The sequence below is a fragment of the Eutrigla gurnardus genome, assembly GCF_963514095.1.
Source record: "Eutrigla gurnardus genome assembly, chromosome: 4".
Taxonomy (NCBI): Eukaryota; Metazoa; Chordata; class Actinopteri; order Perciformes; family Triglidae; genus Eutrigla; species Eutrigla gurnardus.
Window position 1 is genome coordinate 27,482,211 of NC_139918.1, and position 22,671 is coordinate 27,504,881.

The 22,671-nt window shown below is 43.1% G+C and overlaps 2 protein-coding genes across 2 annotated transcripts in view; one reads left to right on the forward strand and one right to left on the reverse strand.

Annotated features, from left to right (window-relative positions):
- Nucleotides 1-8,152, forward strand: part of phlpp1 (PH domain and leucine rich repeat protein phosphatase 1) — a 39,160-nt gene extending 31,008 nt beyond the window's left edge. The window contains exons 7-17 of the mRNA XM_084008184.1: nt 942-1,144; nt 1,378-1,438; nt 2,186-2,281; nt 2,962-3,117; nt 3,328-3,528; nt 3,952-4,114; nt 4,195-4,325; nt 4,653-4,766; nt 4,966-5,160; nt 5,244-5,472; nt 5,571-8,152. Of these exons, the coding sequence (XP_083864310.1) occupies nt 942-1,144; nt 1,378-1,438; nt 2,186-2,281; nt 2,962-3,117; nt 3,328-3,528; nt 3,952-4,114; nt 4,195-4,325; nt 4,653-4,766; nt 4,966-5,160; nt 5,244-5,472; nt 5,571-6,884 (2,863 nt within the window). The 3' untranslated portion in view covers nt 6,885-8,152. The remainder of the gene's footprint in view (nt 1-941; nt 1,145-1,377; nt 1,439-2,185; nt 2,282-2,961; nt 3,118-3,327; nt 3,529-3,951; nt 4,115-4,194; nt 4,326-4,652; nt 4,767-4,965; nt 5,161-5,243; nt 5,473-5,570) is intronic.
- A 173-nt stretch (nt 8,153-8,325) lies between these two features.
- On the reverse strand, nt 8,326-17,250 carry mep1bb (meprin A subunit beta b). The gene is made up of 14 exons (XM_084008185.1): nt 16,955-17,250; nt 16,845-16,863; nt 16,706-16,756; nt 16,580-16,623; nt 16,412-16,490; nt 15,392-15,509; nt 14,371-14,549; nt 12,699-12,917; nt 12,351-12,503; nt 11,294-11,509; nt 10,752-11,219; nt 10,505-10,684; nt 9,633-9,780; nt 8,326-8,807 (listed from the first exon to the last, which is right to left on the reverse strand). The coding sequence occupies exons 1-14, from the start codon at nt 17,012-17,014 to the stop codon at nt 8,597-8,599; spliced, it is 2,145 nt and encodes a 714-aa protein (XP_083864311.1). The 5' UTR covers nt 17,015-17,250; the 3' UTR covers nt 8,326-8,596.
- Between the last annotated feature and the right edge of the window lie 5,421 nt (nt 17,251-22,671).

Consider the following 22,671-nt stretch of genomic DNA (forward strand, 5'->3'; position numbering starts at 1 on the left):
CAGTGACTTGCACTATTTTCCAGTTAATACTTGACTTCTCGTGACGTGTGCTGAGAGCAGGTCAGTCGATGCGTTTCTCCAGCTTGGTTTGTTTGGCCAAAGATCACTCCGTTTGTTTCCTATTGATTTATTTCCTGAAAATGTCTCCAGTCGGGATGTTGAATGATTTGTCAATGAATCGATGCCTTTATTGATCAAATAAAGTAAAAAAAAATACTTGACGCAAGTCAGCAGGTCGTATAAAGATGCTGTCGTATAAGATAAACAGTATATCTTTACATTTGAGAGGTTGGAAAATGTAATTAATTTAGTATTAAATTATTGTTCTGTTGATCATCTGATCAATCACTACTTATCAACTTACTTTTCACTTTTCACCCAAAAATGCAAACTGATTCCAGCTTCGACACTTTCCTGCTTTTTCTAAGTTTCTTGTCATTTTAAATTCTCAGTCTTTGAGAGAGAGGTATTTGAAGATGTGGGGAAATTAGGCACCGTTAGAGTGAAGTCAATAGTTGCTGCCCTAGTCAAGTCAATAGGTATTTTTTACTTTTAAAAGTAAGGACGAATAGTACACGGAGAAGAGTATTTCAATATTAAACACATATGTTATTAAATCATTAATAATTGAATACTGAATCGATCGAATCGCTGTGAAGCCACAGACTCACACCCCTAGTGGACACTGTGAGCTACATCGCCTCTAAGCGACGGAACAGAAGTGCAACACATTCACACTAAATCAGCTCTCGCTTCCATCAGCGTTGTGTACAGAACTAAAGCGAGGACTAAACGGAAAGCAGGAAGCTGCTGCTCATTGTATCAGCCGCGGCCCGAGGCGTGTTCCCTGCCTGGCGAGAAAGGCCACGCTGCCTGTGTGGTCGGAGCTGATCCGATTGGAGCTGAATCTCTGCCTCCTCCTCCCTGCTCCCTCTTGTCAGGTTGAATAAGATCTCCAGCATGGTGCCGGACGAGCCTGACCTGCTGAGGCACGTCACCCAGCTGGACGTGAGGGATAACAGGCTGACGGAGCTGGACGCCTCGGTCTTCCCCAGACTGGAGGTGCTGCACTGCGAGAGGAACCGCATCACCTGCCTCAAGGCCAAGGGCTGCTTGCTCAAAGGCATCTACGCCTCCAACAACGGTGGGTTTTTCTCCAGCACCTCTGAAATCCAAATATCTCACCTCAGAGATGTCACACTTTTCTCCTCCCATATCATTTTATCTCCCCCCCCCCCTGTGCTCCTCTCCCTACATGCGTTTTCAGTGCTGCAGTCTCCCCCCTCCTCCCAAACGCTCCCCTCCATGTTCCTTCCACCTGCTTTTGTAATAGGCCGTCCTTGCTGTAGGTTAATGTGTTTGGATTTCTCCCCGCAGAGCTTCGAACACTGGATGTGAGTCCTGTGCCCTCCAATCTGAGTTACATGGACGTCTCGAGGTGAGAAAGATTCACACATGCCAATAAAAAGGAACACAGTATTTTTTTAAAAAGTAGAAGAAAAAAGTGAGAAAATTAGGCTTTAAAGATCTCCGTCTGGCGAGATTGATCTTTAAAAATTGATCTTTCTGTATTTTCTATTCCATGAGTTTCCCCCTATTTCGTGAGTGGTTGTTATGGTTACTTGGTTGCAACAAATGTGCAACTTTCAGTTATAAAGCTCACAAATGCATGGGATTACAAAACTCTGGCTGTATTATTATTATTATTGTCCGCTCAACACAAAGGCCTGTTTTTACTGTTCGAACGTCAGGGAATTTGACACTTCACCCTTTAACTGTGTGGGATTTCTCCCATGAACTTTAATTATGTCCTGGCCACTGTAGCTTTCTTATTGTCAAAAAGTCAAAAAGAAAGGCCCAGAAAAAAACGACCACTAAAATGTTAAATTCTGCATTTATTAGATTTATTTTTTCTTCTGTAATCCCTTTAAAACCTGTTGGGAGCTGTAAGAATTATTGCATTCTGAAACACAACACAGCTGAGACTCCCTTTACCTGATGATAAAAATGAATACGCAATCTTACAAATATGAAAAAAAAAGACAACCAGTATTAGAATTTGCTATCTTGTCTTTTTTTTTTAGAGCAGGATGGTTGGTAGCATGCCAGCACGTCATAGTGAATGTTCTGTATCTCGCTTCACAAGCGGCACCTGATTTATCGCCCCCCACTCCTCCTGCTGTAGGAACCATATGGAGTCCCTGCCAGACTGGCTGTGTGAAGCTAAGAAACTGGAAGTTCTGGACATGAGCCACAACCTCATCACGGAGCTCCCGGCGCGGTGAGTCTCTCCCCCTCAGCAGATGTGTCCGTTAAGCCTGTAACCGGAGTCCGCCGCTCATCCGTCCCCTATAGAGCCTCATAAATCACACCATCGCAGCCGTAACCTCCGTCCATCCTCTTCCTCTTTGTGTCGCCTTTCAGAAGGTCAGACAGCAGCTCGCCTCCCTCCTCTCCTCCTCTCTTGTCGCACATCGGGCTCTGACAACCCTTCCTCCCTCGGCTTTTCTCTTTTCATTTGTCTCCTCCTCTGGTCCTCTCATTGTCTGTGTCATTTTTATTTTTTTACCCAATAAGTGTCAGGATGATGAATTTCAGCTGCAGGCTCCACTAGAGGTGGTGCTATTTTCTGTGTCCACATCATCATCATCATCATCACCATCATCATCATCATCCTCCCCCTGCACTATCCTCATTTCTCTGACTCTTGCAGCCTGCTTCATTTACAGTCCACTTATTCTATCTATCTATCTATCTATCTATCTATCTATCTATCTATCTATCTATCTATCTATCTATCTATCTATCTATCTATCTATCTATCTATCTATCTATCTATCTATCTACCTATCTACCTACCCACCCATCCATCCATCCATCCACATGTTCACAGGAGTCTCTATATTTATCCTGAGCGTTCTGGCGCTGACCCGACCCTCCGACTGTTTCTCGGTGCCGCAGGTTGTTTTGCAGTAACAGTCTGAGGAAGCTCGGTGCAGGACATAACCAGTTGCAGAAGCTGCCGGAAAGAGTGGAGCGCCCTCTGCTGGAGGTTTTGGACGTACAGCACAATCAACTGGTGGAGCTGCCCTGCAACCTGTTCCTCAAATCTGACAGGTAGCATCGATCACCAGCCAGACGTGATTTGTTAGGATAAGAAATAAAAAAATGATCAATCTGCTATCAAAGACCTAATTGGGAGGAGATGTCTTGTTGTTGTTGTTTATTGTCTTGTGATTTGCACTTCCGTAGAGAAGTTGAAGTGACTATTTTACATCTATCCCTGTCTGAAGCACTAAGAAACAAGTTTTCATTTTGACTTTCTAGCTTACGGTGTGTAAATGCATCAGCCAATAAGCTGGAGCACCTGCCACCATCCAGCCTATCAGAGGAGAGCCACAGCGTCCTGCAGGAGCTCTACCTGACCAACAATCGTCTGACGGATAAGTGCGTCCCCCAGCTAACGGGCCACACCCACCTCCATGTCCTGCACATGGCCTACAACCATCTCCAGACCTTCCCGGCCAGGTAGAGCACTTTACAGCTGGGGACTGCATCTGTGGATTATTTATGAATCCGTTAATGATTTAAACTCGAGCCTGGTTTTTTTTGAGGTCATACAGAGGTTGAGATTTGAGATTTAAAACAATCTGATATCAAAATATTGGCTGATATTCATGTTTTTGCACAAAGGCATAACATGAACACTCATTTTTGACAATAATCCCTGAAATTTGGTTTTATATGTACTGTATAATTTCTCATTTCTGCACTTATTGGCCCCTATATATATAGAAATAGGAATATATTGTCGATTCATAGCTGTTCAAAAATGCTATGAATATTTAGTGTATTAGGCAGAAACATGTGGGATGCTGAAACACAGGTTTCCTTGATAAAACCAATAACTTTGCTGTCAATTGATGGATGCTTTCCCTCCTCGTTCGTCAGTAAAATGGCCAAACTGGAGGAGCTGGAGGAGGTGGACCTGAGCGGGAACATGCTGAAGACCGTGCCCACCACCATCATGAACTGCAGGCGAATGCACACGCTCATCGCCCACTCCAACGCCATCGAGGTCTTCCCCGAGGTCATGCAGCTGATGGAGATGAAGGTAAGACGGTAGTAGAGCACCATAACACCTCTGCAGATAATGTGAGTGTGTCCGCTGAGCGTCTCGTCCTCGGTCGGCAGTGTGTGGATCTGAGCTGCAACGAGCTGAGTGAGATCACGCTGCCGGAGAATCTGCCCCCCAAGCTTCAAGAGCTGGACCTGACTGGAAACCCCCGTCTCAACCTGGACCACAAGACCCTCGAGCAGCTCAAGTATGTCACTGTGTTTTTACTTTAGATACAGTACCATTCTGCATGTAGATCTGATCCCCAGGGCAAATCAAGCATCCAGTTATATCACATAATAATAATAATAATAAACAGAACTATATAAAAGGAAATCTAAAAACACAAATATTCCATTCTCATTAGTCTGAGCATTTTATTGTTGTTCATACTGTTTTTGGTTTTCTCTTAAATCCAGTTTTCCCAAAGAACTTTACTCTTATCCAAACTAATCTCACCGTTTATCAGAGAACCAACCCGGCGTAGAATCCCGTCTCTTGTATCTTCACAATGAATGTCATGTGTTTTTTTCAGTAACATCCGCTGCTTCCGTATCGATCCGCCTCCCTCCTTTTCGTCGAGCGAAGCATCCGGTGGGCCGGCTGTGTGGAGTCATGGATACACAGAGGCCTCAGGCGTCAAGAACAAGTGAGTTCCATCCCGTCAATGATATAAAAAAACACCGACCTCCGTCACACTCGTCCAGTGAGGCGTCACAAATCCAAACCCCTGTACTCAACATCTGTGCACGGGCTAAACCTCCAATTCAGCACGTTTAATGTGTGTTTTAAGTGAATCCGTGGAGAACAGAGAACCTTACTGAGCACTCTTTCCTTTCCTTCATCAGGTTGTGCGTGGCGGCGCTGTCGGTCAGCAGCTTCTGCGGGGGTCGCGAGGCTCTGTATGGCGTGTTTGACGGGGACAGGAACGTGGAGGTGCCCTACTTGTTGCAGTGCACGATGAACGACGTGTTGGCGGAGGAGCTGCACAAGACCAAGAGCGAGGAGGACTACATGACCAACACCTTCCTCGTCATGCAAAGGTACGTCTTCATCGGCTGTCCTCAACTCCTCCATCGTCTTCTCACATCATCTTACGAGTCCCGTCGTTCTCTTATCGCCACAGGAAACTGGGAACCGCAGGGCAGAAACTGGGCGGCTCGGCGGCCCTGTGTCACATCCGCCACGACCCCACCGACCCCGGCGGCTGCTTCACCCTCACGGCCGCCAACGTGGGCAAGTGCAAGGCCATCCTGTGCCGCGACGGAAAGCCGCTGTCGCTGTCGCTGCTCCAGAATGTGGGACTGGAGGAGGAATACCGCCGGATCAGGCAGCACCGGGCTATCATCACTGAGGTAGAGGTCCTTGGAGGCGTCCCACATTGAAATCAATCACGCAGTACATTAAAATGGAAATGTAATTTTGTATTGATGTCTGTCGCTCCTTTCTACAGGACAACAAGGTGAACGGCGTGACCGATTCCACACGAATCATGGGCTACTCTTTCCTCTACCCGTCCGTCATCCCTTGTCCCTACGTGCAGACCGTCACTCTCACCCCCCAGGACGAGTTCTTCATCCTGGGGAGCCGGGGATTATGGGACGCCGTGTCCCCCACCGAGGCCGTGGAGGCCGTGCGGAACGTCCCGGACGGCCTGGCGGCTGCTAAGAAGCTGTGCACGCTGGCGCAGGGCTACGGCTGCACGGACAGCCTCAGCGCCGTCGTGGTCCAGCTCAGCGTGAGCGAAGACTGCTGCTCCTGCTGCTGCTCCGAGCCTCCCCAGCCTCCTCCCAGCCCGGGCCTGGGCCCCTACCCCCCGTCGTCCTCCGCCATCAAGGAGCGGCCCTCCGACGGCTCGCTCCCCGTGCCGCCGTCCTCCTGCAGCGAGATCAGCAGCGAGATCAGCACCAGCGAGATGAGCAGCGAGGTGGGCTCCACGGCCTCGTCCGACGAGCCCCCGCAGAGCTCCCTGGTGCTGCTGCACGAGCAGCCCCTCCATCCGCACCTCCACCCGCACCATCAGGCCCACCCGCTGTCCCTGCAGCACCAGCAGGCCCACGCGGCCACGCAGCCCTGCCATTACCTGCTCCCCGGGTCGGAGCTTCCCTCCGCCCGCAGCTGCTGTGCCCTCCACCCCGCCTGCTTGGCGAGCTCCTTCCAGAGGCAGCTGTCCAGCGCCACCTTCTCCAGCGCCCTGTCCGACAACGGGCTGGACAGCGAGGACGAGGAGCCCATCGCCGGGGTTTTCTCCAACGGGAGCCGCGTGGAAGTGGAGGCGGACGTCCACTGCCTCAAAGCAGAGTCCTCCGCCTCCACCTCCTCGCCACAAGCATCATTACCCTCATCTTCCAGCCTGGAGCGAACCCTGCTGACTCTCCCCCCTCCACCTCCTCCTCCGCCGTGCACCCCAGAGCCCCCGGAGGAAGGGATCGACTTGAGCCCCGGCGAGGCGGAGAACGGGCTGGAGAGGGAGGAGTCCTGGCAGGGAGGTGGCGACGGAGGAAAGTCGGCAGGGAAGCAGAGGGTTAATGGGTCGGTGGCACGCCAGGAAAAGAGTCACAACCTCATCGAGGTGGCCGCCGACGCCCCCTCCAAGAAGCCCGGCGGCTACTTCACAGCCCCGGCCCAGCCCGACCCGGACGACCAGTTCATCATCCCGCCGGAGCTGGAGGAGGAGGTGAAGGAGATCATGAAGCAGCATCAGCAGAAACAGCAGAAGCCTCCTGGGACCGATCAGCCCACGGACTACTACGACACCCCCCTCTGAACACCACCATCACCACCACCACCACCTACAGCCTCATCTCCCTCCCAGCCGCAGCATGCACATCCAGTTTGATTTTTAGTTTGGACCCGAGCAAAGAGGTGCATGAAAAAAGTCAGATCATACTTTTTTCTGGAGCAGCCTTCCCTCGCTCTACATCATCGAAGAACCATGCACTGTAACCCGAGCAACTCATCGAATAAAAGCAAGCAAACGAGCCCTTTAATGATACTCAACCCCCTTGAGTCGGCCGTGGACCCGGCGTCCGAGGTCGTTGACCTTCTCACAGACTGTGGAAACTGTTGTTTTTACATTTAGACAACCAGCCGAGTATGTAATCAACACTAGTCTCTTTGCGATAGCATTAGCTCGCCACAACACTTTGTTAATATGGATAACAATTCCATGGTTTGTTTGTTTTGTTTTCTAAGAACTTACCATATCTTTTAATGTGAAAGCAGTGAAGTTTGCTGAAAAGAACTTTAAAAAAAAAAAAAAAAAAAAAAACGGAGACGCGTAATCTTTTTTTTATTATCAGTGAACTACGTTTGAAATGGTACACCAGTAATACCACACGTAACTGTTGTAGATAGGGCACTTAAAATACTGTATTTCTTCAGTAAATCATGGCTCTTGGCCTGTAAAACGGCATAGAAATTTTTTGTAGAAATTTTAAATACTAACTCCTAGGAGTTGCATACTCTTTATGGTGACTCAGTCACTTTTACTAATCTTCTCTGAGAGAAAAGGTGATTTTTTTTTTTTTTTTTTCAATGATTGTAAATAAGAGAAAACGTTGTATACTGATGCTTTTAAAGGAACTACGTACCTGTATGTCGGTGAAGGTTTTTAGTGGTGGGGAGGACGTGAGGTTTATGGAGGTGTCACACCCACACCCCCTTTATCTTAACAACATCGACCCACAAATACACACACACACACACACACAATGTATATGTGCAATTGCAGGTCAGAAAAGCCCAACATTCCATGCAATATAACTACACGAGGTTGTGGTTTGCTCCACATTGTTTGATTGTGATGTCCTGTAGTCATCACTGTATCTACTGAACACTAATAGACAGATCTTTGCATGCATACTTGCATGCACTCACATACATACACACACACACACAGAAACACACACACGGACACACACGTAATATTAGTCCCACTTCCCTGCTACAGTAACTGTTATCACCGGCATGACTGTGTCAAGTTCAGTAATACAAACAAATATATCCACATGGAAAAGAGACAACACAGATGTTCCTGTCTTTGGTATAATAAATTTTAAATTTGTGAATATAAGTCACGATGTCTTGAATTTGTGTTTTAATAATTAATGTACATTTCATGGGAATATTTTTCTTTTTTATACATACTGAAGCTGAAGTATGTTAATTCTTTACCCACTTGTCCATCTTGCTCATATAACCTGTGGTGCAAAGGATTGTGGGTGAAAATAGCCAGAAAGAGGTATGGTATTTTTGGCATACTGAATAGTATGATGGTGTGTTTACATCAGATAACCAGAAGGGGGCGATCTCATACAATGGTAAGGCTCTGCTGTCATTAATTTACCTTTTGAGCACACAAGTTAAAAGTCTTAAATCTATAAATCCAAAGTCAGCACAACGAAATATTTATCATAAAGTGAAAAAGATCAATTTATTTGACTTGAAATCCGTTTTTTTTTTTTGTCGTTGTAAAGTTCAGGGTTTGGCATGCATGTTTTCCATGACAACACTGTCGTTGCATCTCTTATTTTTCTTCTTCACACAGAAGACACTGACGACGGTGACCACCAGCATGACGGCCAGCACAGACAGGGAAGTGGCGAGGGCGAGGTTGGTTTTATCCGAGGTGGAGCCCTTATACTGACAGCTGTCCCCGTAGAACCACCAGTCATCACCCACCGCACACCTGGAGAGAAGAGGAGGACGTCAGGTTAAACAAAAAGATGTTTCCTGTAAGAAAACTCAACCTAATTAAAGAAGAGGAGGAAACGTATTCACCAGGGAGCTGATTCTTTTAAAGTGGTGTTCTGAGATATTGAGCGACCCACTTGCAACATTATACTTTTCTCAAATATTTAATTAGCGGAAGATTATTAAATTAAATTAATTGAAAATAGACATGTTTGACTGTGTGCTGAGTATACAGACACAGCTCTCTAATTGGTTATACAAGAACCGGATGGCTTGTAGCAACAAACGAGGTGGATTTAACGGGGTAACTCCCATAATCCCTCAAATCCCTACAAAAAGTGTCAGAGTCTCCTTTCCAGCATAAGGAATAAACCTTCCCCCCGGAGGCTGAGCAGTGTGACACAATAATATATATATATATATTTTTTTTTATGTACATACATTAATGAAAGTTAGTTTTTTTGCTGTTGATTACAGGGAATAAAAAAGCAGTACGTTTGAAACATACAATGTAACATTGCTCCAATACTCCTCTTTTATTTAGTTTTTCCATCCAAAAATATATCCATAAATAAATACTTCAGTATCTAACGTAAAGTAAATGAACGGATATCTCATCTACACATATACACGGATAATTATACACATCTGTGTACCTACTAATACTAAGAAAATAGTATTTAAGTCAATAGATGATAATGCTTACTTATGCATTCTCCTGTGAATATCTCGGTGCACATACAACTATTATTTATTTTCATTTTGTTGAAGTCTAATTGCTAATAGTTACATTCCCAGTTTTCGTGAGAAAGCGCTCTACCTGCAAACAGGCTTCCCCTCGTCCACCACGCAGACCCCCTCATTCAGACAGTTCACGTTGTGGCAGGCGTCCGTCGTTGTCGTGGTGACAGGTTGCTGGGTCGTGGAAGGCGGAGGCGGAGGCTGGGTCACTGTCAGATGGGACACATCTGAAGAGGGGCAGCAAGGGGGGAGAGTGGTTAATTGGATCCAAGTGTGGGGGGGGGGGGGGGGGGGTCACGGATCGTAATCATGTATCACGGCTGCAAGAGATGTAATATTATAACATACAGCAATCATTTCTTGCCTCATATCTCTATGTGCAAGGTTGGTACGGGTGCTGGAAATCCTTGAAAACACTTGAATTTTAGTGTGGTTTTCAAGGTTTGAAAAGTGGATTTAGAATAAAGTGCTTGAAATGTGTGTTCTATGTGATGACATCTATGATAGAACAGAGAAAAGAAGATCTCCATATTTGAGGGACTGAAAACAGCATTTTCTGACATTTCTTTATGAAAAATGACTTTTGATGATGAACAGATGATGAAAATAGTTGGTGATTATATTTCTGTGGATCTGTTAGTGGAATTAGTTTTCCTTTCATTTGTGGTCCTTCTGTAAAAAGCTGTCTCCAAACATCATGTTGGTTGTTTAGAGGACAATAACATCTCATTTAATGTGATGAACAAGTGACATAATAAGTAGACTGAATACTGACCATTAGATTGATACAAAGATGGAGTTTACCACAGCTGGAAGGTGCTGGAAAAGCATGGAAATGCACCTTGAAATGCTTGAAAAGTGCTTGAATTTGACTTTGGAGAAGGTGTAGGAACCCTGATTATGGTCGGACACATTCATGTATGTAGAAACTGTAATCTGGTGCTTTTTTACCCTCCATGGTGAGGAGGAAGATGGCGTCCCCTCCCTTGATGAAATCCCTGCTCTTGGCTCGGAGGTGGGTGAGATACACCGGGGTGCCGGCACCTGGCCCTCGGAAATACTTGGACCCATCTGTATGCGTGACCTCGACGCCGACCTTGCGCGGGTCGTCCCAGAAGAACATGTCGGAGCCTGAAGGAATGAAAGGACGTATGAAGGTATTGTATTGAGTTGTTTTAAAGTAAATGATGGGTTTCACCTGTCGCCTTCATGTTGGGGTCGGTGGTGACGCTGCGCTGGTTGGACATGCGTTTCTGGATGTGCGGGTGCTGGTCCATCAGCATCATGGTGATCTGTTTCCAGGGGCAGGGCCACCGCTGTCCCACGTCCCCTTGCCGGGCCACCAGATGAGCGTAGGCCGACAGCTCACCCGGGTATCCGGCCTTACCGGCGGGGTACAGCTCCATCTGGAAGGTGTAGCCCTCCTTGGAGATGAACGGGGGGCTGAAGATGGACGTGTTGGTCGGGGTGTGTTCCATGACGTGACTGAAGTTCGCCACTCGCCATGTGAACTCTGGGCAGGTGGTCTCAGATAGGTTGATGTCGTCCAGTGAAAGCCCTCCCGGTGAGGACCCAGAACCCTCCTTGGTCCCCTGGAAGACGACGCGGAATTTAGTTTTGACGTCTAGACTCACGTGGTGCAGTTGCCACTGGTCCTGTGGAGATCCTGTTGGTAAAACAGTGGGATTTTATTAAACGGCAATATGGCCAGATTTTTACAGCGGCTGTAGAATTAAATACCTTCTATGATCTTTATAAGACGTAGTCTGCCTTCGGGGTTGGCTTTGTCATATTCTCTGACGTGGATCTTCAGGGAGTCGCTGGGGCCGGCGCTGTTGTAGTAGAAGAACTGGAGACACTGGAACCCTCTTTTGGGGTAAAGGATTCTGCTCTCCAGCAGAGCCGTATCCCCGAAGTTGGCCGTGCCGGTGCTGAAGTGCATGAAATACCCCGAGCCTAAAGAACCAAACGTGAAGACGTCATTCGAATGCAGGAGAGAACCGCGTACGAAGCCCAGTCTATGTAGCAATGATTAAAGGCTTCCTCTTAACAACAATCCTCACTTAAAATGTTGGAGCAGTTAGTGGTCGCTGTGATTGTTCCTTCCGTCCAGAGATCATGAGCATTTAACGTGGAAGATATTTTAAAATGAATTGGAGAGTTTCAAGTTAAAGGTTGAGTAGGTCATTTGGAAAAACCACAGAAGATTTGACTTTGATGGCATCTCCTGCACAGACTCATCGGCATTGACAGACAGGCAGGCCGTCCAATTATTTTCTCTTCTTTTTAGATTGGACGGGGTTTTTACAGTACTGCCATGGCCACAGATGACATTTAAAAATGCTATCAGTATGTTCTGAGGATTTCAAGTCATATAAGTGTTTCACCTACTCAACTTTTAAACAAATCAAGTGGGTTATCTAATTAAATGAGGGGTCTTTTAGTATGAAATTCCCTGAATGTGTGTTCTTGCTGAGCTGAGGTGGAGGGGTTGAACCACGAAGGGAGGATTTCATACCGAAAAGGCTGCATCTTTAGAACAGAACCACTTGATTTGCCTTAATTTAAGCTTTGGCTGGATTTGGAAAACATTCTACACAGAACAAGGACTGTATTTGTCCTTTGTATTCAATGTAAATGTATTTAAAATGTTTTTTTGCATGGCTATAATGGACAAAAGGATCAATGGAAGTGACCAGACACAGACCAGTGACCAGTTGTTTTAAGATCGACTTGAACTCATCCTTTGATGCAGAGGTATGCATGTGCTGTTGTTTTCTTGCAGGGTCCTTCTCACCGTCGCATTGGCCCATGTTGGAGTAGTCGGTGTTGGGCCCTCCCGTCGCCGTGGCAACCCTGACCCAGTCTGCCTGATCCCCTTGTCCCTGGATCATGCCGCAGATGTTCTCTCGTTCAAAGTCACAGGAGTCCAGGAACGTGGATCCCTGAGCTGGAGAACATTTCATCAACACACATGCGTGTAGGACTTTGGATGGCTATAAAAAGTGAAATTGTTTTCCATATGGAAAGAATTCAGGAGATAAAGCATCTCATTGACAGCTGATATCAGCATTAGACTGATAATCATGATAACGGCTGACACAAGGGTCATTTTACAGATCATAAAAACTCGTTTTTCACTTACTGCACTTGTAGAGGCGGTGCAGCTTGAGCAGGTCGCTGTCACTGAACTCCATGCGCTGGCCGATGACATCACTGAAAGCGGGGATCTTGGTGACGATGGTGGGCTCGGTGCCGTTGCGGAAGGCGTTTTTGCTGTAGTGCATCATGGAGCCGTAGTCGTAGGGAACGCCCAGAGAGCTGGAGGTGTTGTCGTTGTAGGTGTTAAAGTTGTGTTCTCTACCTGCAGATCGGACGTCAGATAATAGGTGTCAGTGCAGCAACATTATTCCATTAACCATTGCTTAGCTGACACGCGTTTAAAGATTTATGAGCGTATCAAAGTGCTCTTTAGTTTAATCACAGAGTCTGTAAATAGATTTGATTTATTAATGATTTAACGAGCATAGGTCAAAGATGCAGAATGTGATATTCCTTTAATGTGCTGATAATGTCTTTTGCTTATCTTGTTACAACATTCGCTTATCACACAAGACAATCAACTGTGTGCATGAAGTCCTGCATGACAAAAAAAAAAACACCCTAACATCCAACAAACGCGTGATTTCACTGATTTATTAGAAGTGACATTTTGTGAAAAGCTTGTATAGATTTGAATCTATAAAAGCAACTTTAACACATGTATATTTATATTTAACATTTATATTTAACATTTATATTTAACATTTATGTTTATATTTCACATTTTTATTTAACATGTATATTTATATTTAACATTTATGTTTATATTTAACATATATATTTAACATTTGTGTTTATATTTAACATGTATATTTAACATTTGTGTTTATATTTAACATTTATATTTAACATGTATATTTATATTTAACATTTATGTTTATATTTAACATATATATTTAACATTTACATTTAACATTTATGTTTATATTTAACATTTATATTTAACATTTGTGTTTATATTTAACATGTATATTTAACATTTGTGTTTATATTTAACATGTATATTTAACATTTGTGTTTATATTTAACATTTATATTTAACATGTATATTTATATTTAACATTTATGTTTATATTTAACATATATATTTAACATTTACATTTAACATTTATGTTTATATTTAACATTTATATTTAACATTTGTGTTTATATTTAACATGTATATTTAACATTTGTGTTTATATTTAACATTTATATTTAACATGTATATTTATATTTAACATTTATGTTTATATTTAACATTTATATTTAACATTTATGTTTATATTTAACATATATATTTAACATTTACATTTAACATTTATGTTTATTTTTAACATTTATATTTAACATTTGTGTTTATATTTAACATTTGTGTTTATATTTAACATTTATATTTAACATTTATATTTAACATGTATATTCATATTTAACATTTATATTTAACATTTATACTTAACTTTTACATTTAACATGTATATTTATATTTAACATTTAGTATCTATATTCAACATTTATATGTATATTTAATATATTTTTTACAAATAAAGTAAGTATGACAAAGTTCACAAATATTGCTGTAAATGTGGTAAAAAAGTGAAAATGCACACCATAATTATAAACGTTGTTTGCTGCTAATGGAGCCCCATAACTATGTGGTTAATGCATAAATAACATGTGGGAGCTTGAATGGGGGCGACGTTGAAATGAATTATAATTTAGTCGCTATAATTTACCCTCTGAGATGCGGTCCCACATGATGCGAACGTAATCATCGCGGTCTGCCCTCGACTGTTCGTGCCAGAAACCCAGAGCGTGAAGGAACTCGTGTTCAATGGTGGCGATGCGGTCACAGTTCCGTCCGATAGACAACCTCTGCTTCCCGACGCGCCGGTTTCCCACAGACGAGAAACAACTTTTTTTAGGGGGGGGGGAGAAAAAAAGACATTAAAGCTACGGTCTTCATTCTGAAAATCAGTTGAGCCTCTGAGACCCCTCCCCTCAGAGTTCCACCATTGGACGAGGCGGGAGTGGGCGGGGACGAGGCGGGATGAGGAGTAGCAGGGGAGATGAGGGGATTGGATGGAGGGTACGAGCCAATGGGAGCCTTCCGGGGCCTTCTGGAGCAATGGCTCCCATTGGTCAATTTCTATGCAGGCCTACGTCTGATAGACTGAATGGATTTTTTTTATTATTCCAAATCGTAGACCATAGCTTTAATTGAGGGACTTTTGTTGTCATTTTAAAATCCAGTATATAAATCCAGTATATAAAATGAATTTGACTATGACGCTATTAGGGCCACTGTGAATGTACGCATTTATTCTTCTAGTAAATACATCCCAACGTGTGACGACGCCTCGTTAAGGTCCTTCGGGTGATGGCTGTATTGTTGGTTTTATTTAAATGAGGCATAATTGTACATCTTATGGCTGTTTATTGATCGGGGTGTTTGGGCTAAGATGCTAACGTTGCCTTTCACTTCAAACACTAAACTCTAAACAAGTTGCTTGACCGGATGTCTGCCGTTGCTATGACAACAAGTGAAAGATACCATAGGCGTCGTCACACGTTGTGATGTATTAATTAGTCAAATAAATGCGTACATTCGTGGGAAATAAGCTAGCATAGATGCCGGTTGTTAGCATCGTAATAAACTCGCAAATTTCCATTGTTAGGGTTGTTTATTTATTTTTTCTTTCTACAGTGGCGTTGTATCTGATTTATTATTTATTTATTATTATTTTTTTGCCTTACCCGCTGCCTTTAAAGATGGAGATGTAGTTTGCCTCTCCTTCCCAAGGCTTGAAGTCGATGCAGCTCTTGAGCCGGTACTGCTCAAAGGCCTTCAGAATCACACCTTTCGCATTGATTTCTGCAGAGAAGACGACAGACGACTCACTTCTGCTAAAGATGATGAAATATGTCTTCCGTTTAAAGAGCAAACCGCATGGCAGTGTCAATAAAAAAGGGACCTTCGTTGAAGTCGCTGCACATGATGTTCAATGTTCTTGTACTACAATATAATGGAAAAGATGATCTTTGCAAAAAGTTATGTGTAATCATTGATTTTACTCCCGCACTGTTTGAGGTCCCAAAGTAATAATAATATTGGCAAAAGTCAACAAATGTGTTCCTTTAAATATTGTTTATTGCCTTCTGGCGTCATTACAATACCAGAAAGCATAGTTATTGCACCAAATAAGAAAATATGTAGCGTGTTTTATATGCATTAACATTAAGTTTGAATAATTTGTGAATGTCTTGCCTTTTATAGTGCAAAACAAATGTAATGCTTTAATTAATTTCACCTGGACACATAATGTAATCATTGCACCTGGTCCAAAGTGATGACTGATGCATTAAAATGAAAAAAACAAAATATTCCTACTTTATGGGTGACAGTGTATATCTATATTGGCATCATCTTTAACTCGTGTTTGAGGTCACTTTTTAAAAAAGTCCTGCATCCAACATTTTACTTAAGTAAAAGTACAAAAGCAACAAAACGTTCGATGCATCGATCCATCTGTGTGACGTCAGTGTGTGATTGGATCATCCTTATCATTCTTAACATGCAAGCTGTACTTTAATAGTAGGCTAATATAACTGCTCTGTATGGTGTTAGGTAGTTTATAACAGTAACTTTGCTCCAGTTTGTACCACAAGACTAATGTGGCTGAATATATTGTGTGAATGCATCTATTTTCCTAAAAAAACACCATGAATGTTCAAGTAGAGTAACTTTTAAATCCAGGCTCTAACAGGCCCGCTCACCTAGATCGTCCTCCATGTAGTACGGGATCGTCTTCGGCCACCTGTATTCATCCCCGATTATGGAATTTCGAGTTTGTCTCTGAGGCGACCATTAAAAGAAAAAAACATAATGACTCGAGGTCAAGCTTGACTCCAGAAAAATGCAATTGTGCGGTTAAATTCACGTACCTCATCGAGCACAATGTCCCCCTCTACAAGGTTCAACCCTGCCTCTGTGGAGACAAAGCACAAGGGTTTTTACATTGGTAGCTGAATAATAATCTGGAGACATGAGGGTTTAAAAACAAAAAATACCTTCATTGATGTCAAAAATGTCCCGGTCCCGTCCACCGTCCACGTCGTAGTCTGCGTGAATAGGAAAACAAATGTGAGGAGACGTCCAATGACAGAATAGTACTGTTTCTTGGGGAAAAAAAGAAAGAAATTCACCCACCTAATATTTTAGCTGTGGGCTAAACAAAAGGAGGAATTAAAATGTAAATGTTATTAGTCAACAAATGTATCAAATTGCCAGCATCCTAACACAAATATCACTTTTCTCACCAAGCAAACGGCGACGCCACATAAGAGGCTCGCGATGTGAAGAAGAAGAAGCGTGGCCATGTCCGTTCAGACGTCTCTCTGCAAGGGACCGCAGATAACGGTCACCTGAGGCCTTTTTTTTACGGACACTGAAGGTAGCGAGGTGTAAGCAGGGGAATAAAATGAAGCGTGATCACACAGTGGATAATTGACAGAGCTGTAAAGTTATACAGCAACTACAGTCCTCTCTGCTATCTGTCAACACATCTTTACACATGTGTAGATTAGCCTCCTTAGCTGCCAGAATGAGATGGAGGAGCAAACACGTTTGAAGGTGGTTATCATCCTCCGGGTTACAACACTTTGCTTTTATTAACATTTTCTCCTACGCATACAGCGAACATTGTTGCATTGTTATGATTTTCTTTAACCAAATTACCTTTTATATCAATCCGCAGTAAATCAATGCATTTTGTTGAGACTCTTTTACATTTTTGATGAAGAAAAATGCAGAATCCTCACATACTCTTGCAGTTCCCTATTATTCTTAAAGCTCTTACAAGCAGTTCAAAGCTCATTACAAGCCAATGTTTAGTCATGTCCATTTCATAGATAACCATTACCTTGGACTCTCTTGTAGCAATGCTTACTGGGTATTTTACATTTTTGTGACAAACAATGCTATTTTTTTTTAAAATCTACTATACTAGGACTTTTAATTTGATAATCTATACTATGACTTTAAAGACTTACCATACTGACTTTTTGGTGATTTTTTTTTACATGCTGTACTATTATGGAGCTAGAACAGTCTCATAATTCACAAATGCACACAGAAATTCACAAATGCACAAAAAAGATTTACAAATGTATTTGGGGATTTGTATATACATGTGACTCAAAACACAAATACATTTTCAATGCACACACAAATATGTTTCATTTCATATGTAAGTAAAAAATATTCACATATAAAAAACAAGATTCATAAACATATTTCCAATGCACACACAAATCTAAAAAAAAATCACAAATACATGAATGTTAAAGTATTTGCAATCTTCATCAAATACGCATTTGGGGCTTGTTACATTCATATATGAACTGTTGGACCTGTATTTACAAAGTGCTTTTAATTTGTAAACCTCCCTGCATTTGTGTGTGAAACTTTTGAGACTCCCCTGACGTGACTCCGATCCACAAATGCGTTTTTTCTAAGAGGAGGTTGTCTGTAGCCAATCAGATGTCTCCCTCCTTTACAGCCAATCACGTGAGTGTCTCCCCCAAAAGTCTAAAACACAACTCCGCCCGCACCGGTTCATCTTCCCCAGAATGAGGGAATAAATTACTTCCATAAAATGCTTCTTTATAAAAGAAAAATAGATATTTATATAACTGTACACCTAATCTATACAGCATAAAGACAGGGAGCACAGGAAGAAGGGAAATTATCTCCAGAAATAAGGTCGATTCTGGCTCTAGCACCCATATCCCTCCAACGCAACGCACTCACGTGATTGGCTGTAAAGGAGGGAGACATCTGATTGGCTACAGACAACCTCCCCTTAGAAAAAACGCATTTGTGGATCGGAGTCACGTCAGGGGAGTCTCAAAAGTTTCACACACAAATGCAGGGAGGTTTACAAATGAAAAGCACTTTGTAAATACAGGTCCAACAGTTCATATATGAATGTAACAAGCCCCAAATGCGTATTTGATGAAGATTGCAAATACTTTAACATTCATGTATTTGTGATTTTTTTTAGATTTGTGTGTGCATTGGAAATATGTTTATGAATCTTGTTTTTTATATGTGAATATTTTTTACTTACATATGAAATGAAACATATTTGTGTGTGCATTGAAAATGTATTTGTGTTTTGAGTCACATGTATATACAAATCCCCAAATACATTTGTAAATCTTTTTTGTGCATTTGTGAATTTCTGTGTGCATTTGTGAATTTCTGTGTGCATTTGTGAATTATGAGACTGTTACTTTTTTTAACAGACTATAGTTTGACTTTTTTCGACAGACTATACTACGATTTTTAATCATGTTTTAAAGATGCCTTACTAATAGGGATAAGTGATATGTAGTTCTTTCCAGGTAGTCCATCGTCTTCCCACAATCCATTATTTCATGACTTTTTTTGACATACTACTTTCTTAAAAATCACTTTCCAACATACTATACTATGACATTTTTTGACATTTTCGACTCTTGGGCAAAACAAATGCATTATTTCCTGCTGTTGGTTTGATTAGGACCTGATAGAAGGAAAAACTCACATATTTCACACACACACACACACACACACACACACACACACACACACACACACACACACACACACACACACACACACACACACACACATATTTACATTTACATTAAGGGCATTTAGCAGACGCTTTTGTCCAAAGCGACTTACAATAAGTACATTTATGGAAAGAAAGAAACCACAACATATCATTACCGATAAAGTAAGAGTGAAAACATAGAAACAAGTGTTACGAGTGTTCCCGGCCGCCAGGCGCTCGCGGACCGGCCCTCCCTCTGGGCCTGGCTCCAGACGGGGGCCCCAGGCTTCCTCCGGGCCGGGTAACTCCTCTTCTTCCTCTGTTTTTTATTGGGTCTTTTGAACCATTCTGGCCCCTCACCTGAGACCAATTTGCCATGGGAAACCCTACCAGGAGCACAAAGCTCCAGACAACACAGCCCTCAGGGTCATAGGGACACACAAACCACCACGGTAAGGTGATGGTTCCCGGAGAGGTTTTTTTTTTATTTAGTGGGAAAACCTGACTACCAGGAAAAAAAACCACGCAGACACAGGGAGAATATACAATCTCCACACAGAGGGATGAGTGGAGGCGTCTCTGTGAGGCTGAAGGGTAGGTGAGGTGAGGAAAGACAGAGGGGAGGGAGATGGCGGTGAGTAGATGGATGAAGGGTGTTTTTTTATATGCATACATATATATGTATATATTGTGGGAGAACCTGAGCACCAGGAGAACATCCTTTTACACTGGAGGTGAGGAAGGACAGAGGGGAGGGAGATGGAGGTGAGTAGATGGATGAAGGGTGTTTTTTATATGTATACATATATATGTATATATTGTGGGAGAACCTGAGCACCAGGAGAAAACCCTTTTACACTGGAGGTGAGGAAGGACAGAGGGGAGGGAGATGGAGGTGAGTAGATGGATGAAGGGTGTTTTTTTATATGTATACATATATATGTATATGTTGTGGGAGAACCTGAGCACCAGGAGAAAACCCTTTTACACTGGAGGTGAGGAAGGACAGAGCGGAGGGAGATGGAGGTGAGTAGATGGATGAAGGTTTTTTTTTTTCTATATACAAACCTGAGCACCAGGAGAAAAAACATTTTCAAGGGGGGAGCTACTGTCGCCAACACAAGCTGAAAAATCAGCAGCCAGCTCCACCTTTTCACCCTCATGCCTGTTTGTTCGGTGCATGAAGCTCAAGAAACCCTTCTTCTGCTTCTCCTCACGTTCTTTCTCCTCCTTCTCCCGCTTGGCTTCCTTCTTCTTTTCCTTCTCGTGCATCTTGTCCTTCATCTTCTGCAGCACTGCCTGCTCGTCCTGGATCTTCCTCCAGGAGAAGAAGACTCCTCTCCTCTTCTTCATGTTCAGACAGAGCTTCTCCAGGTCACTGTTGTGCGTCAGGACCTCTTGGACCATTGTCTCCCAGCTCTGCACTGTCTGAACCAGGTCTTTGTTCTTCTCCTCCACCTCTCGTAGCTTTGTTGCCAACATTTTGTTCTTGGACAGCTCCCGAACCTTATGGACCATCTGCAAAGCCAGATCCTTTTGGAACTTGTCCTCCAGTTCCTGTTTCTCGTCCTCCATCTGTTGGACTTTTGTCTCCAGCAGGCGGATGCTCGTGTCCGAGCTCTGCTGGGACTTGGCCAGGTCCTTTTGGAACTTGTCCTCCAGTTCCTCTTTCTCGTCCTGCATCTGTTGGACTTTTGTCTTCAGCAGGCGGATGCTCATGTCTGAGTTCTGACGGGACTTGGCCAGGTCCTTGTGGAACTTGTCCTCCAGTTCCCATCTCTTTTCCTCCATCAGTTGGACGTTCATCTCCAAGCTCTGTTCTCTCTCGGCCATCTCCTTCCTCAACTCGGCTTCCAAAACATTGCATCTTATCATCAATGCTAGGTTGCTCTCCAGGAGCTCAGCCTCTTGACTGGGCACTGTGGGCTCCTGAGAGACATTACCCTCGTCTTTCCTGAGTTGCAGGACATCGTTGTCCCTCTGGAGGATCTGTTCATCCACAAAGGTCACCTTCTTCTGGTTGCATTGGGAGAATCCCTTTTTTGGCTTGAACCTTGCAGCAAGGAATTCAAAGCTCTGTTTCCCAAAGCGCTTGGTGGCTTTCCTCGGCTGGTCGAGCTTCGACTCTGTCTTCTCCTCCAGATGTCAAACAAACCAAGGTCGGGCTTCGACTCCTGCTTCTGCATGGTTTCGTAGCTCTTCTCTGTCTTCTCCTGATCCTTTGATGTCAGTGTGATGTCATCAGAATGGAATGGAATTAATGAAGAAGAAAAAAAACAGTGATGTCATCAGAATGGAATGGAATCAATTAAGAAGAAAAAAAACAGTGATGTCATCAGAATGGAATGGAATCAATTAAGAAGAAAAAAAACAGTGATGTCATCAGAATGGAATGGAATCACTGAAGGAAAAAAAACAGTGATAGTGATGATCACTAAAAGGGGAAAATGGATGTAATAGAATGATGTCACAGGAGACGGGAGTTGACTGTGACTGTCCGCTGTCTGGGAAGCACCACGAGGAATAAAGAAAACCTGCTCCAATAATACCACACTGTAAAATACAATTTGAACTTCTTTTTTTTTAATGTTAACACTGCAGCCAAATGTCTTCCCCAGTTTGGAAAGGGATTGCACACAAAGAGAGCTCGTTAGCCTCTTTGAGCTCTTTGCTTTGGTTTCATGACACATTAACTGCATGTGGACTTTCATCAGCCTCATTTCCAGCCGCACCAGGCGACCATTTTCTACAAACAAGCATCATTGAGGGCTCTACAGTATGAGTACGAGAGGATTAAAGGCCTTTACTCACTGGGGGGCGTGACCAATAAACCATACAAAAGTATTCACCTGTGAGGATTATATGTTAAGGGCTTTTATTGGGAAAGGTACGGAAGGAGTCAAGATTGCTGTTGTAGTTCGGACGGGTCTCTGTGTTGTTGTTTCGTATATAAAGGTGCCACTCAACTCGTTCCACACAACGCGTTTGGTTGATAAGGAAGCTCTGAAAATCAATCTGGTTCTGAAAGAAAAAAGTGTGTTCATCCATCCATCCATCGTCTACCACTTATCTTGTATTCAGGGTCATGGGGGGCAGGAGCCGATCCCAGCTGTAGTTTGTTCACACAATTAATAAACAGTTCTTGCTTAGGTTTACGTACATCTAATCGCCTCAACATACTGAGACAGAATTAATGAATGTTGTGTTAATGTGCAAACTTTGCCATATAGATGCAAATCTAATGTAATTGGCACACGATGCGACACACACTAAAACAAGTAATGAACACACACACACACACACACACACACACACACACACACACACACACACACACACACACACACACACACACAGTTTTCTTATTTCACAGATTACAAAAACTCAAGATTGTAGATTTTAGTGGTATCTAACGCCAAACACACAACACTACTC